General features: G+C 39.5%; 1 protein-coding gene across 2 annotated transcripts; it reads left to right on the top strand.

Moving 5' to 3' along the window:
• The first annotated feature begins 2597 nt into the window (after nucleotides 1–2597).
• ythdc1 (YTH N6-methyladenosine RNA binding protein C1) lies at nucleotides 2598–16392 on the top strand. Of its 2 annotated transcripts, XM_053230337.1 has the most exons (17): nucleotides 2598–2820; nucleotides 3177–3278; nucleotides 4627–4904; nucleotides 5483–5885; nucleotides 7774–7863; nucleotides 8824–8877; nucleotides 8992–9086; nucleotides 9190–9298; nucleotides 9500–9617; nucleotides 9738–9822; nucleotides 10267–10436; nucleotides 13215–13294; nucleotides 13634–13670; nucleotides 13762–13801; nucleotides 13960–14025; nucleotides 14146–14304; nucleotides 15398–16392. In XM_053230337.1, exons 1-17 carry the CDS (start codon nucleotides 2793–2795, stop codon nucleotides 15617–15619), a joined length of 2136 nt encoding a protein of 711 aa, XP_053086312.1. In that variant the 5' UTR covers nucleotides 2598–2792; the 3' UTR covers nucleotides 15620–16392. The 2 variants fall into 2 exon arrangements, with proteins under 2 accessions (XP_053086312.1, XP_053086313.1); XM_053230338.1 differs by lacking the exon at nucleotides 7774–7863 and having other exon boundaries at nucleotides 2599–2820.

Genomic DNA, 16392 nt, shown 5'->3' on the forward strand with positions numbered 1-16392 from the left:
AAAGTAATAATTACTTGGTATACACTGGTTAATTGTTATCTGCGTTGATGAGCGCTTGATAAGCATTTGACCAATTTTTTTCCCACCTAAATTACATAAAATACATAAATAAAATAGGCCATGAAAATACAACTAGTAAAATTATCACTGAAACCAGTATATTCAAGAATCCTATAAATCTGAAGTAAACACTAACTCTAAATAATGTAGTCATTAATACAAAATTTGCCGTCTTTGCTCCTGTATTTCACAGGCAAACCCACAAAACACTAAGCTTGTGTTTGTGCTCTAAATGTGAGTTTCCAACAAAAGACCAAGTACATTTGGTTTAATGATGTTTCAGGGTCAAGTCTCTTTCTCACAAAAGATTAAGTACCCTAATGATGTAACAATGTCATTTGAAGCAAATTTATGATGATCTTGGCACATATTTATGAAAACTAGTATACATTTTTTTTTTTTTTTTGTCCATACCATTCACTTTTATATAAGTTTTTATAAGAGTAGTATTAGATCCAGCAGCGAAACCATCTGTCAAGGAGAAATCATGTTTGTTGTTTGTCTCAAGTTATTTTAACTTAAAATCACATCCTATTATATTTCTCCTAAATGGTGTTAGCAAAAATAATTCAGAAAGGTATGACCCTTAAATAATATAACATTGACAAGAATTACTTCACACAGTTAATGCATAGGATATGCACCATGTACCATGTACCTTTTGCAGTAGTTCCAGGGTTTAGGTCCTTGTCTGCTTAAAATAAATAAATAAATAAAAAGAACTTAAATAAATTTGTTCATTTAAATATATAGAGTAAAAGTTAGCTTTCCTCACAGCATCTTGTTGCAAATGTAAGAACTAACTTACAACAGTAGAGACTAATGCTTTTCTCACTCTATACATGTCTTTATACAACAGAAGCCGTTTTATTTCCATTTATTTCTTTTCTCAGCTACAAGGAGAGCATGATGAGGCTATCCCGAATCCACCATGATCAACTGATGAAGCTGCTAGAACAGGCTGTATACTGGATTGAGTATGTGATGTGCAATAAGGGGGCCAAGCACCTGAGGGTCGAAGCCCATAATCTTACATGGTATCAGTACCATTGCTTGGATGTGGCTGCCTTTTTGCTCTCTGTAATTGTATTGGTTGTGTTCATCTTTGTGAAAAGGTGTGGTTGGCTATTTTGTAAATGTTTGTACTGTTTTCATTATACATATGTCTTAGAACTAAAATGCTCTGTGATAAATGTAAACCATACTTTTTATTTTTATTTTTTGGTCACAGTATGAACAGGCTTCTTTTTACAGTCTCATAGAGTTTCATTTCTTTCTTGTACCATATTGTTTTCTTTTAAACAAGATTAATAGTTGATTTGCTTTTACTAAATTGTTAACTGATGATCCAGTTAAATGGCTGCTCAGTTACTTTTTTGTGGTTACTGATGATCCAGTGAAATGTCTGCTATCTTGTTAGTCCTTGATACATATGTTACCATATAATCTGTAATCCAAGTAGTTCAATATTTTGATTAAAATTTTCCACTTATCCCAAAGATGTTTGTTTCTTTAGTTTTGTACTCAGCTATGAAGCTAATGTAGCTAACCAGAAATGTTTTTTTTCCCCGCTTAAAAAACTTATCAGTAAATACCTGCCAAAAAATCTTTAGGAATTTGCTTCAAACAACGTTATAAGCTATGTAATCTCATTCTGAAATAATAAACTTTTTTTTTTTTGGTAAAACAGCAGGTTGATGCATGACTGAACCCATAACTTTACAGCATTCAGATACCCTGTGAAGGTTTGTTCATTTTTAGTCAGATTGCATCCTAAACCACACTCAGCAAGCTTCAGGCGCCCCAGTTCAATCCTAAACTGTGGATTTCACTTGTTCTCTCCATGGGTTTCCTCTGGGTTCTCTGGTTTCCTCCCAAAGACATGCTGGTAGGTGGACTGTCTATGATAAATGCCCTAGTTCTGAATGTGGTGTCCCATCTAGGGTACACTATATGGCCAAAAAGTTTGTGAACCCCTGATTATCACACCCACATGTGGTTCTTCCCCAAACTGCTGCCAGGTCAGAAGCACACACTTTTATAGAATGTCTCTGTATGCTGTTCATTACAGTTTCGCTTCACTGGAACTAAGAGGCCCAAACCTGTTCCATCATGACAACACTGTGCACAAAGCGAGCTCCATGAAGACATGGTTTACCAAGGCTGGAGTAGATCTCAAGTGTCCTGCTCAGAGCCATGATCTCAACCCCACTGAACACCTTTGGGATGAACTGGAACACCGACTGCACCCCAGACCTCCTCACTGAATGGGCAAATTAACATCCCCAATTTTTTTGTTTATTTCTTGATGTGCATGCTTACCCCAATCTGGCAACCCTGTATCCAACTTGGCAACCCTTAGCGCTTCGTATACATTGCAAGGGCTATGGTTTAATAGAAATAAAGTAATTAGAGAAGTATTAATACTCAAGATATCAGAAAGGTAGACAATACTGCTAAGAATGAGACCAGAAAAAAAAGTCTACTCAGATAACCAGGCAACCCTTTGGTTCAATCTGGCAACCCCCTGCGCAGCTGCGGTGCAGAGCTAGAGGAAGTGTTCAGCCATTTTAGACGAGGGCTCAGGCACGAACAAAAACATTGAACTGAATGTCAATTTTTTTTTATGTAGCTAACGGATTGTGTAAATAAAATATACTGGGCACTGAAAAGGAGACAGAACGAGGCGACTCAAAGTCTCCTTTTAAAAAAAGAGAGAAAGGTTGATAAAGATGGCCGTCGACAGGCGAGACGACAAAGGTAAAATAATGTAGCTAGCTAATATTAGCATGTTAGCATAGGTGTTAGCGCTTAGCTTACACCATTGTCTTACTCACGTTAGATTTTTGCCTAGCCGCGTTAACCATTACGTCATTATTATGATAATTAAGCATAATAACTAAACAGCCCTTGTTTTGTATTATTATTAGTAGAAATTGATTTATTTTAGCAGGCAAGCTTAGCTAATTGAATAGCTGTCTGTAGTGTTTACGTGTGTTAGCATTGTAATACCGCTAACTAGCATTCAGCTCGCTTTCCTGCAACAGTAATACAAAAGTTAGAATAAAAATGGTAAGATAAAGGAACTCATTTCCTAAACTCCAAATACTTTTTAGATGGAGAGCTCAATGTTCTGGAGGATATCTTGACTGATGCTCCAGACCAAGACGACGAGCTGTACAACCCTGAAAGTGAACATGACCTGAACGAAAAGAAAGGTGTGTGTGTGTGTTATTGTGGCAGCTATATATTTTTATTGCACTTTGTGAAAAGGACATTATTATTATTTTTTTTAAATCCAGGACGGCTTGTAATTGAGACAGGATACAGCTGAGGGTTAAGAGTCTTACTCAAGGATCTGAGCATGGCAGCTTGGCATTGCTGGGATTTGAACTCACAACCTTCCTTCTGATCAGTTGCCCAAAGCCTTAACCACTGAACCACTTCCACTAATCAGCCATTTAAAAACACAGACACACCGTGTGTGTAAAGCAAATTGTATTATGAAATCTTTGCATATTTTATTGTATATATGCTATGTGGTCAAAAGTATCAATCCCGATCAATCACACCCATATGTGTTTGATGAACATTCCAGATTTATTCCCACTTTTGCTGTTATAATAGGTTCCACTCTTCTGTGAAAGCTTTCCACTAGATTTTGGAGCGTGGCTGTGATTTGTGTTCATTCAGCTACAAGAGCATTAGTGAGGTCAGACGCTGATGTTGGTGAGGAGGTCTGGTGTGCAGTCGGTGTTCCAGTTCATCCCAAAGGTGTTCAGTGGGGTTAAGGTCAGGGCTCTGTGCAGGACACTCGAGTTCTTCCACTCCAACCTTGACACATCATGTCTTCATGGATCGCTTTGTGTACAGGGGCATTGTCATGCTGGAACAGGTTTCGGCCTTTTAGTTCCAGTGAAGGGAAATTGTAATGCTGCAGCATACAAAGAAATTCTGTGCAGTTGTGTGCTTTAAGCAACAGTTTGGGGGGAAAACCACATATGAGTGTGATGGTCAGGTCCACATACTTTTGGCCATATAGTGTATGACAAAAACCAAAAGGAAACAAACTCAAATTGTTCTTTGTTTATTTCAAAGATATTTTTGAAAATGACTTTCTATAAAATTGTCATTATAAGCTGAAGGAGAGAGTGGCTGGGAGGAAAGGTAATTAGAGCAGCAGTGTGTAGTGCTGATGAGACAATAATAGACAGGTTTGTATAATTCTGGCCAGCAATGCCATGTTCTTCTGTGTTATGAACTTGCTAGGAGTAGCAGCAGAGGGAACAATGTAATGTGGTTACAACAGCCAAAAGCTTTTCAGTCCAGTTGTGTCTCCTGCACTGAGAAACAGAGGTTGCTGTAGTGTTATTTAGGGCGAGTCCAGAAGGAGGGGTGTTTGTAAAATTTTTGGGGAGATGCAGCTGGACACAAAAGCAATCTGCTATTCTGTTACAGACAGAAATTGTGAAGTCTGATCATACACTGTGACACCGTGACAACAACCTGAAATAGCTAGATAATTGATTTTCAATGAGAATTGATTTTTTTTTTATTATATTTAAGGTTCCAAGCGAAAGAACGAACGTGGAGATAGCCATGATGCAAAGCGACTAAGGTCTTCTGGCCACTCCACCAGGCAGCTGGTTAAAAGGTCAGTATCGTCCAGTGGAGCCATTGGGAAAAAGGTGACCAGCCTGACAGGCAGACACCACCCTGATGACTTCTATGAAGACAGGAAGAACCATTCTGGCAGAGGGAGAACTTCCAGGGCTGATCTGTCCAAAGGGCACAGCAGAGACCACCAGAGGAGGATCAAACCACTGATGCCAGAGTTGAATGAGGTGTGTGGAGCACTTTAGCCAGATATTGAAAAATAATAAGGCAGAGTTTACAGTTAAAGTACACTTGGGCCTTGTTCAAACTTGGTATTAATATCCATCTCCGGTGATCAGATCAAAAGTGGACAGCACAAGATATAGGGTCAAATGTGTCTTGATTGAGCTGCTTTTAAACTGTCCAGGCTGTACTGTTGACACACATGAAGGGTTGTGTTTTTTGTCCATGGCTTATGCGTTTTGAATTAGGCTATATTTTACATTTTAGAGCACCACTTCACTGCTCATTTTAGGTTGAAAATCCAGTCCTTTTCTCAGTAGCTCAGAATTTTTCCTACACACACACACACACACACTTTTCTACCTACGAATATAAAACAAGTGTTAGGCTGGGGTCATGGCTTTCTGGAGGTCTCAACATGGAGGAACTGCTTATTACTACTGTGTCAGTACAACAAAGAAACTTTTTCTTCTCTTCATTCAATATAGTGCCTCTTATGTATGGTGTATTGAATTGTTATCTTAATGTGCAGCTTAAATGCAGTAAACATTTTTCACACAATAATACACATCTGTGCTTTTAGAAGCTGAGGAGGACGAGTGCGGAGAGCGTGGGCCGGGTCAGCCGCTCCTCGAAAGAAGACGAAGAAGACGCACGGTCGGAGGAATACGCTTCCGAGCAGGAGACGGGCAGTTCCGCAGGCTCCTCTGAAGGCAACCGTTCTGATGGTGAGGAAGAGGAGGTGATGGAGGATGAGGACGAGGAAGGAGAGAAAGGCCCAGATGATGATGAGGAGGACGAGGACGTCGAGGGAGAAGAAGGAGAAGACGAAGATGAAGACTATGAGCTGGAGGACGGCGACCAGCATGAAGGGAACGAGCAGAATGACTATGACACGCGCAGTGAAGCCAGTGATTCGCAGTCAGAATCTGTCTCATTCTCGGAGGGCGAGTCGGTGCACTCCGCCTCAGGTTCCGAGGCCTCGGGTGAGCATCTGTCTTCCTCAGCATCGTGTTAATTACAGTCCTAGTGGTCAGTTTGCAGCTTGATCCCAGATAGCATTTTCTTCCAAGCATCCCATAATGCAGCAGCTTTGGCCGTTGCTGCTCTTGTAGATTGAGTAAAATGATTTCAGTTGAAGCAAAATTCAGAACACAGTCTGGCACTTTTAGATGTTATAGGCTGCAGTCTATTCTGAAGCAATCTGAAACTTCGAAGGGTCCTTTGGAAGGCCACTTTACCAAAACAGAGCCATTCTGAAGTCTGTGACACTTGCAGCAACAGGTTACTAAGTGTACATATCTCCTAATGCATGGACTATCACTAAATGGAAAGTAAATATTAACAGGTTTATTAAACTTAAACCTGATCTACATTTATAACAGAAGTAGTTGGTTGATAAATAAAATGGTTGATAAAATGCCACGAGTGATACTGTCATGGAAACGCAATTACAACGTATTGTATCTGAGCATCGTGATCACTTACACTATTATCTTGATTTTTCCTGATGATCTCTTAATTACAGACTAGATTACCTATTATTCATAATCACAACTATTGAATTATGATGGGCTGTAATTAGTAATTGCTGGAATAGGCTGTAATTAGTAATTGCTGGAATAGGCTGTAATTAGTAATTGCTGGAATAATCATAAAGACATTTAATTACCATTTAATTCCCCTCTCAGGCCAGAGATTATTATGTGATGACATGTACCTGTCTGTCTGTCTGTCATATTGCCAGAGCATACACTCAGCTCAGGAGTGATGACAATTCTGTTGACACATGATACATTTATTTCCCCTACTAGCTCAAACTTAACCATGTTAACTGTCTGCATTCTTCACATGGAAGACAAGCACTAACTCTGACCAGTTTGAGCGGAGAGTCTGATGTGTGGGCCCAACAGACGTTTTAAAATTTGCAAAATATCCGCCAAGGCTTAATTTTTTCTTAAACCATTCATTTGGTTCCTTCAGTAATGTCCATTTAGGCCATGTATTTGTGAATCATGTATTTGTGAACATGTGTGGGGTGTTGTGTCCAGAAAATGTGAATTCGTCCAGAAAATGAGATTTTGACAGAGTTTAACCAGTACTTACTTCACTGAATTCACAGATGCTGTGTGGTTAGGTATTGAAATTGACAAGATAGGGAACAGTTTGGGATTTTTTAGATTTTCTCCACTGAAATAGATGAGTGTGGATATCTTGTAATAAACTGCGTATGAAATGCACAGGGCCTTTTTTTTTTTTTTTTTTTTTTTTTTTTTTTTTTTAAAAATAAACAAGTTTTACCTAATGCTCTGTGCCCATAAATAGAGCAGGCAGATGCCAGGTTTACAGTCAGAATAAAGTATTTTATTGACGATATTACTGTGAAACCCTTGATAAAAACCACAGAGGAGGGGTCACAGCATTTCCAGGTATGCAAGTGGAGGCACACTTCGCGCTTCAGCCAATCACAGCACCAGAAACAGCACTGTAGATATATAAATGGCCGTCTCTTGTATGGGAGTAATTGCTTCAGAATGGACTGTACCAATACTATGCAATCATTTTCTGTTAGATAATCATTTCTACCATCTTAAGCATCCACTTGACTTCCTTCATGCCTTTGGTGTTTGCTTACAAGGACCAAGCCTTTACTCGACAGCAGAGTCTTGCTGTAATGTTTTAACTGTAAATCTTTAATCATGTGTTGTCAGAAGTTTTCACTACAGGTTGCTACCTGGATGTGTTCACTTTAAGGACAGATATACAAAGTGCAGAGCTAGAAATCCAAGCCCAAGTCATCTAGATAAGACATTTATATACATATACATATATACACTCTAACAGAAGGGGCTTGTTCTCCCATTTACTATTCAGATAAGGAAAGAAAAGAGAAGAAGCACGCTAGAGGGATATCACCAATCGTTTTTGATAGAAGTGGAAGTTCAGCTTCAGAATCATGCACAGGTATTAAATAATCCCCAATAATTCAGTTTTGCATATATAAGCTCATGCACTTATTAGTAGAACTAATTATTAATTATGGAAGAGGTGGTAGTCTTTGTATGATTTTGACCGATTAACTGTGTAAGCTGACCTGCCTCTGCCCTGGTAGCAGTACAGGTTCAGAGCATTTATTCTCATCAAGGAATGATGGATAACAATGGATAATGATGGATCTGGCAAAAAAAAAACAAAAAAAAACAGATTGTCACTGATGAGAATGAGAGTTGCTAATTTTAGATACGTTTTGAGGTTTTGTTCAATATAAGATTTTTAGTTAAAGTGTAGGTCACTTGTCATTCAGTGGCAGAGCAGGTCAGATTACAGAGAGTGGAATTAATTCAATCACGTCAATGCACATCTGCTGGCCACCTGGTGTAGTGTAAATTTCCAACAACTGAACAGTTTGATGCTTTGTTTTTTTCAGTCACTTGAGTCCTTTCAGAGGCTTCTGAATGCAGTTATGAGAATTACTGTCACTTCTTGCTCTATAATTCAATGGTGGGCAAGATTATATGCAAAAAATGCATTCAGTTTTAGTTTACCAAATCGCCTGAAAGGCTCTACACACCAAGTTCATTACAGATGCCTTGTCAGAAAATCTGGCTTGGTAGTCAGCCTATATTTTCCTTACGTGAGCATCTAGACTGCATTTTTTTTTAAATTGTACAATTGTGGACATCGAGATTCTGAATATTTAGGGCACTCATTGTGAGCACAGGACAGTGCAAAAAAGATCAATTCATTCAACTTGATCTAAGAATATTAAAAAAATAGTAATAATAAGGCTACACCAGTAATTATATATGAATTGAAACCACACATGCATATAAAATGCCTACCATTTTAACAAAAGTATGATTTCTATAGCCATTTTATTGCTATTGTACCAGGACATTAACACTTTGTGTTTGCTGCCTGCAGGGTCTGAAAAGAAGCACGAAAAGCTGCCGTCGTCTGTCCGTGCTGTGAGAAAAGGTAAAAAAAAAAAAAAAAATATTCACAAAAGCTCAAAGAAAGTTGCAGACGTGGTTGAAAAGGCTTTCTGTATTCTCAAGATCTTTTTGTTGCTCCTTCGCTGTCATTTAATAGATCAAACCAGCAAGCTGAAATACGTCCTGAGGGAGGCTAGGTACTTCCTGATTAAGAGCAACAACCATGAGAATGTTTCTCTTGCTAAAGCAAAGGTGTGTATTTTTTGACATTTTGTGGTACTATAGCCTTATCTGTAAAAATGAGAGATTATAACAGGGAGTTTGTTGCAAAATATCTCATTTGCTCCGCCTCCAGGGGGTGTGGTCGACCCTGCCTGTGAACGAGAGGAAGTTGAACGCAGCATTCCGCTCGGCTAGAAGCGTCATCCTTATCTTTTCTGTCAGGGAGAGTGGCAAATTTCAAGGTGAGATATCCAATGATAAATTAGCATTTTATTTTAGGAATACTCTGTATTGTAAATAATACACAATCATGAAATTGCTAATATTATTATAAAACTAATAAAGCTTGCAACAGTAAGCCTTGTACAGAATTGGATTTTGTATTAATATGTCATAAGACTTGCCCTTCTTTCTTTAAGCGTTCAGTTTTGGGTTCTTTTCAGGGTTTGCTCGACTCTCGTCCGAGTCTCATCATGGAGGTTCTCCCATCCACTGGGTCCTGCCTGCAGGCATGAACGCCAAGATGCTCGGAGGAGTCTTCAAAATCGACTGGATATGCAGGTAGCTTTGACTTATCCACACTGTCATGAAGAATATAAATTATGTGATGGTTGAAAATGTGTGGTTCTCTTTTCCTTTTAGACCATGGGCGTTTAATGTTCTTGTTCATGCACTTTTCAGGCGGGAGTTACCTTTTACAAAGTCAGCACACCTTACCAACTCGTGGAACGAACACAAGCCTGTGAAGATCGGACGTGATGGACAGGTTAGTCCTCTATCTGGTCTTTCCCTGATCCATTAGTGGTTCTTTTAAAATCAATATGCTGCCTTTTTATAGTGTTAATTATGTGACTCATTATATTTCTGCCATTTTATGTGGAAATGATGGGAAATGTCAGTTGTTATGTTGATCATTCTGCAAAAAAAAAAAAAAAAAAGAAATTAAGACCAGGCGTTTAACTGATAAATGGCTGTGTGTGGAAGTGGAAGCTATTACGTTGCTTTGTTCATGGACTCGTCTGCGTACCTTTTGTACATCTTTTTCGTACATGAATGCAGAGTATGTGCGTATGCATAGCAAAAATCAAGCATAAACCTGGTCTAACAGTGCAAGCAATATGGAAAAGGTGGCATATTTATTTTACAAGAATGATTTTTACATGTCTTCATTCTACTTCTTTAAAATTCTTTGTTCCCCCATTGTCTGCAGGAGATCGAGACGAACTGCGGCCTGCAGCTGTGCATGCTCTTCCCTCCGGACGAGAGCATTGACTTGTATCAGGTTATTCACAAAATGCGCCACAAGAGGAGGACGCACTCGGAGCCTCGTTCCCGGGGCCGTCCCCCGCACAGAGAGCCCGCCCCCCGAGACCTGGGAAGGTTAGAAATGTTCTTTGGACTGCTAGTGCGCACATGTGTCACATGACGGGCCGAAGGGAGCGTGTTGTTGTTTCCTTCTTCCTACTCGTCATCCTCGAGTCCTCAGAGAAGAGCCCCAAACGAGCCGGCCAGAGCTCACCGGAGCCTACACGTCCAGCGGCTGGCTGTGTTCTGTTGTTGCTGTTAATGTACATGCTGATATGTCCTTTTGAAAGAAGCGTAACAGTTAAAAGCGTAACATAATCATTTTTTACTGAATGAATGTACGCTAATGTTAAAAATCCCAATGTAACTCCTTATTCACTTCAGCCTGACAGTAGTTCAGTTAACATTTTCTGTAGCGGTAGCAATAAGGTGCATTCTCTTTGTAGATGAGTCTGTGTTTAAATTTTTCCAAAAGCCTTTTCTTTCAGGAATTTCCATGAGGGATAGACCCAGTCATATATGGGACTATTTAAAGGAGCCATAATATATAAGCAGAAGATGGCGCATCCATTTGAGAGGCAGAAAGCGTTGATTGTTTAAACAAAAAAAAAATCTTTCAAGAAGAGAATATTTTGGGACTGTTTCACTGGGTTTCCAGTTCTGTCCAAAAACAGCTTGGATGGGCGTTCTTTTGAATATCGATAGATGTGTGTGCAGAGCGTAGCAGAAAGGAGTGAGAGAAGGAAAGAAAGCGAGCAAGCGAGAAAAAGAGAGGGCCAGGGAATGAGGCGAGCTGAGCGTGTTCTACTAGCAAGTTCCCGGGGAGAGATAGGCCAGTTCTGTTGCTACATCATGCAATGCCTGTGGACTGAAATGATGCCAGGGACTGTCCCTTATAGCACTGCTGTATATGAACTCTTGCTGCTCTCAAAGTGTGCCTGAAATGAGCTCATATTTACTCACCTCAAGCAGAAAAACAAATGGCCCCAAAAAAGGACTGAGCAAACAAAAAAGGAAGTTTGATGGTTTTCAGGCTCTGATCCACTAACCCCCAACCCTTACTCAAGGACTGTGGATGTTTGTCGTGGCAAAAAAAAAAAAAAAATCCCTCCCCTTTTCCTGATCCCTTTAAGAATACTCCTTCCTGTCTCCCAGCTGGTGGTAGGTAGGCTGTCATGTTCAAATCAACCCTGATGGACTGATCTGGTGTAGGGCGGCAGCACACCCTGCCTCCACCACATCTCCCCCTCCTTTTCTCTCAGGTTCCACTGAGGCTTCCATGGACTGCGTACCACAAGAGAAGCACTTGGGAGGGGGTTCACCATGGGGGTTATTTCCAATGGCTGGAGCTCCTCTTTTGTCTTTTTTTGTTTGATTTCAAATGGACTGCATCACACCTTATTGCACCCCTTCTTCCGCCTTACCAGGCCGATCAAGTAAAATGTGTTTACCAGGCCGTATACGGCTAAAGAGTAAGCTGGACTGTTGTATGAACTTTTGCTATCATAAATATTTGCCAGCGTTAACAGTCACAAAACTACAAGAAAGCGGTATGTCACACTTTCAAACAGAATTCTTTTTCTTTCGCTTTACTGTTTTGGTTATTCTGGGTCTGACGTTTTGGGTGGCTTTAGGAGCCAGACAGTAATTAACTAGAGTAATTATTAGGTAGAATGGGATAGTGCGCTGGACAGCACATGTTCACAAATTCATTATTACTTTAACTTAGTAGTACATTTCTGACATGACCTACTGTAACCACAAACTGATTTTAAAGGCATTTATGCCTAAAACATCATCATACTCTGTAACTAGAGTTTCTGGAATAAAATTGGTTTTATTGTGCGAAACTTGAAACAAGTTGAAATTTTAATGCAATAACGCTGTGGTAAAGCCAAGGAAATTCCAAAATTTAATCTTTTGTCTGGAGTTGTTTATTAGAAAAGTCTGATGATGTTTTAGGGCAAAACTTTAATATTATTATAAGCCAGTGGCACTCCTTCTGGTGGACAAAACAGAAAAAGGCGTGTTGTAATTTGCCTGGCCGTGTGGTTAGTAGCTTTGAGAGACCAAGGTGTATTCAGTAATCACGTGAGGATAGACTGTGAAGCTAATTATCATTTATATCATGAACTCTGCAAGACCAAGTTGGAGAGTTTTTACCCTGATTATTCAGTTCACTGATTGTGGGCATTTCTATGTTGGGTATTAGACATGTTTATTTAAGGCATGTATATTATGTATATTACGTATATTATGTATTGGTTTTATGGTTTCTTCTATGAGTTTTCTATTCATGACAAAACAAAATGGCATATTGTGGGAAAACAGTCTAGGATGCAAGTAATGTCCACTGTCTAGAAAACCAGGTTCAGAAGTTTCATTTGCATGCATGCAGCTTAATTAGTAATCTGTATAATGTAGCTTTGGGGCAAGTGTTGCTGTGGAGGCAGGTTGCTCAAAATTGACCCAGTGAGTATAAGTGTGTGGAAATGGCATCACAATGTTTAAATATTCTCTGCAGAAGTAATGAGCTCATCAGTCCAGGGCAATTCCACTCTTTTCAGCACCTAGTTCATTATGTCAAATGTCAGATTACTGATGCTATGACATAATTAAGCACATACCAGCTTTTAAATTGATATGAAATCGATATGACATAGTTGAGCTTAATGTTGAAAAGTTGTGAAGTTTCCCTTTAAAGAATGTGTATTGATGCGTTCAAGCGTTTTTAATATTGAAGCGTGATAATCGTTTGAAAGAGCTCATTCATTATAAACAGACTTTTTTAATGAGGGAAATAATATAGCATTTACAACAGTGTCTTCATACTAACCTGCCTGATTCATGTAGGCGTCGTCCAGAGGAATATGACATGCACAACAGGAAGCGACCCAGGATTGACTATCCTCCCGAGTTCCCCCAGAGACCAGGTCAATATCTCTCACTGTTCGTCAGAGCACAGGATCAATGACAACACTTATTACTTCTGTGTGACATGTGACCGCATCAGAGAATGCTTGCCTGCAAAACTTGTATGCTGTCATTTAATGTACTATAATAAGATCTAAAGTAATGAGGTTATTGCATTATTCATATTAATGTCTTAATATGATTCATATGAATATGTACACAATGCTTTGTGTCTATTCTGTCTCTTTTTGTGTTTTGCACATTCTGTGTGGATTAATTTTTTATTTTTATTTTTTTTAAACTTTCTTTCATACTAATTCTCTTACCATTGGCGAAACTTCTGTTTGCTGGCTGTTCAGGTTTTATGCAAGACCCACGCAACCAGCCTGTGGACAGGTACCTCCCTCGCTCTCATCCATGCCCATTGTCTTTACCTGTGACTTTTAACAAGCATTTTTAACCTTAGACGTTTACCTTTTTCCTGCAGGCGCTTTTCTGGAGTAAGAAGAGATGTGTTCCTCAATGGCGTGAGTTTTGAATCATCCACTGCTTTTTTTAAATGAACATTTTAACTTGTGGTGTATGATAAAGTGCCACGGCATCATTGTCAGTAGTAAAATATATTTTATATTTTATGGTAGATATATTTAGTCTTTGTTTACTGGTGACTCTTTTTCCTCTGCAGTCTTACAACGATTACATGCGAGAGTTCCATCACAGCATTGGGCCTCCACCTCCATGGCAAGGGATGGTCAGTACTTTTAAAAGAGCATCATTTAAGGTTTATTTCTAGTTTAAGTAGCTCTCTATCACAGTCGATCATTTATTTGTATGTTTATTTAATAATTACATTATTTCTGTTTACCTGAAGGCACCATATCCTGGTATGGATCAGCCTCCTCACCACCCCTATTACCAGCACCATCCTCCGCCGCCCCAGGCCCACCCACCGTACTCAGGTCATCACCCCATGCCCCACGACGCTCGCTTCAGGGAGAAGAGGGTCGTCCGTTCGTTCTCCTCCAGTCTGGTAAGGCATCACTTGAGCAAGTGTCATGCTGATAGTGGTGCAGTGGGATTTAGCTCTCGCTTCATCTCTCCTTTAACAGTGTGATGACGCAGGGCTTTAGTCCTTTTGTCTGTCTAGCTCTCTCACCTCCTCATTTGGTCATTCTGCTCAAACAGATCAGCTTCTAAAGCTTCAGCTTTCACACTAATACTGCTGTCACCACCATCTGCTAGTCATCTCATAAACCACTAACCTGCCAAGTTGAGTCTCTGCCGTAACCCAGCACAACTGCGTCATATAGCTGCACTGTTTTCTGGCATTTGGGGTCCAACTACAACCAACAAACACACTATGTACATCACCGATATTTCAATATAAATGTATTTACTGTGTTTCCACGAATTTGCTTTCAATAGCTGATCATTTTACTTCAGACTGTGGTTGTTTATGTGAATTGGAACCCTGTAAATTCATGAACCTTGAAAGCAAAACTAATAGAAACCTAGATGGTGAGCTGTGTCTCTTCTTTCTGAACAAAAATTGGAGTATTACTTACACTAAACTTTTGTCTTGTTATTTTCTGTCGCTCACAGTTAAACAAAAATGAAAAATTCTCTAACGTTAGCTGCTCACTACTTTGTTTCCCCTGTACTCGCATCACACCGGGGTCACCTGTAATTTTTTGTTGTTGCTCCACCCAAGAAAATTGGTGAAGCAAAAATCTGGTTTGGCTGCTGCTTCATAATATCTTTTGTAATCCTGTGCTTGTTACATTATACATCACATGACCATAAAAAAAAGCAGTCATTATGTCTAAAACCACACACTATTCACTACACAGTGCACACTTTTTGGTGATTATTTCCTTTAGCAATGACACATGAATGCATAATGAAGAATATCTAGTGCATGCATTAAATCTCACAGTGCACTGTTACCGTCCAGATAATGTAGCCTGGCTGGTACAAAATACCCATAATGCATTTTGCTATTTGTGTAGAATATGCGCATTTCCTTTAGTATAAAATAGCTAGGTTTTGACTAGATTTTTTTTTCCCCCCTTCAATGTGGTGTTGTACCATGCTGACATTTAATCTTCACTCACGTGTTGCAGCACGATTATGATATGCGTGTGGACGACTTCCTGAGGCGCACCCAGGCAGTGGTGAGCGGCCGCAGGAGCCGGCCCAGAGAGCGCGAGCGTCAGAGGGAGCGCGAGCGACCACGAGACGCACGCCGAGAGCGCGAGAGAGAGCGAGGCCGTGAGCGTGACCGCGACAGAGACCGCATCAGAGACCGTGACCGAGAGAAAGAAAGAGGGCGCTATCGAAGATAGTCATCAAGAGAAGTCATCGCTACAACTTGTTTTCTGTTTTTTTTTTGGTCACATGGCAAGGTTTCAGTGATTCATTATGGATTCTCTATTGAAAATCCCTTTTAATTTCTTTCCAGAGAACACAACCCTAGTGTGTTGTTTTTTTTTGTTTCTGTAGATAATGTTTTTTTTTTCGTTGTTTTTTGCTCATGTATAAAGCTGAACTGTACTTCAAAAAAGCTCCACTCTTCCCTTCAAAGTATTATTTTTAAATATGTACATTGTTTTACAGGACATTGTTTGTATCATGCATGCAGTGTTTTCTACTGTGACAACCAAAAATCTTTTTTTTTTTTTCCCTTTTAATCATTGAGCGTCTAGAGGGCACTGTTTGCCATGCTAGGAGTTGCTGCCAGTCCCTTACATACAATATGTGTTACACTTGAGGACAAATCTACGTCGTTTCCATCCTAATCAGCTCTGTATATGTCTCTGCCGAGGGGTTAAGGTAATGCAAGCTTGTGTCTGTGATATTTGTAATTGTACATAGCTTCTGAATGGACTGTTAAGCAGTACAACAGACTGCACCAAGTTCTTTTATCTGGCTTTATGTTCCAAATGTTGTTATGAGTATGTGGGTGAAAAAAAGCAATACCACCTTTTTTCTGTTTAATCACTGATGTATACTGTAAATTTCCTGAAATGAAGGTCAGTAAAGCAACATGCTAGATGTTTTTGTCAGAAAAGTTGTATCTTTTACTGGTATCTTTTGTATGATTAAAAAGAAAACACTG

Source organism: Pangasianodon hypophthalmus, chromosome 27, assembly GCF_027358585.1.
Source record: "Pangasianodon hypophthalmus isolate fPanHyp1 chromosome 27, fPanHyp1.pri, whole genome shotgun sequence".
In the NCBI taxonomy this organism is placed as follows: domain Eukaryota; kingdom Metazoa; phylum Chordata; class Actinopteri; order Siluriformes; family Pangasiidae; genus Pangasianodon; species Pangasianodon hypophthalmus.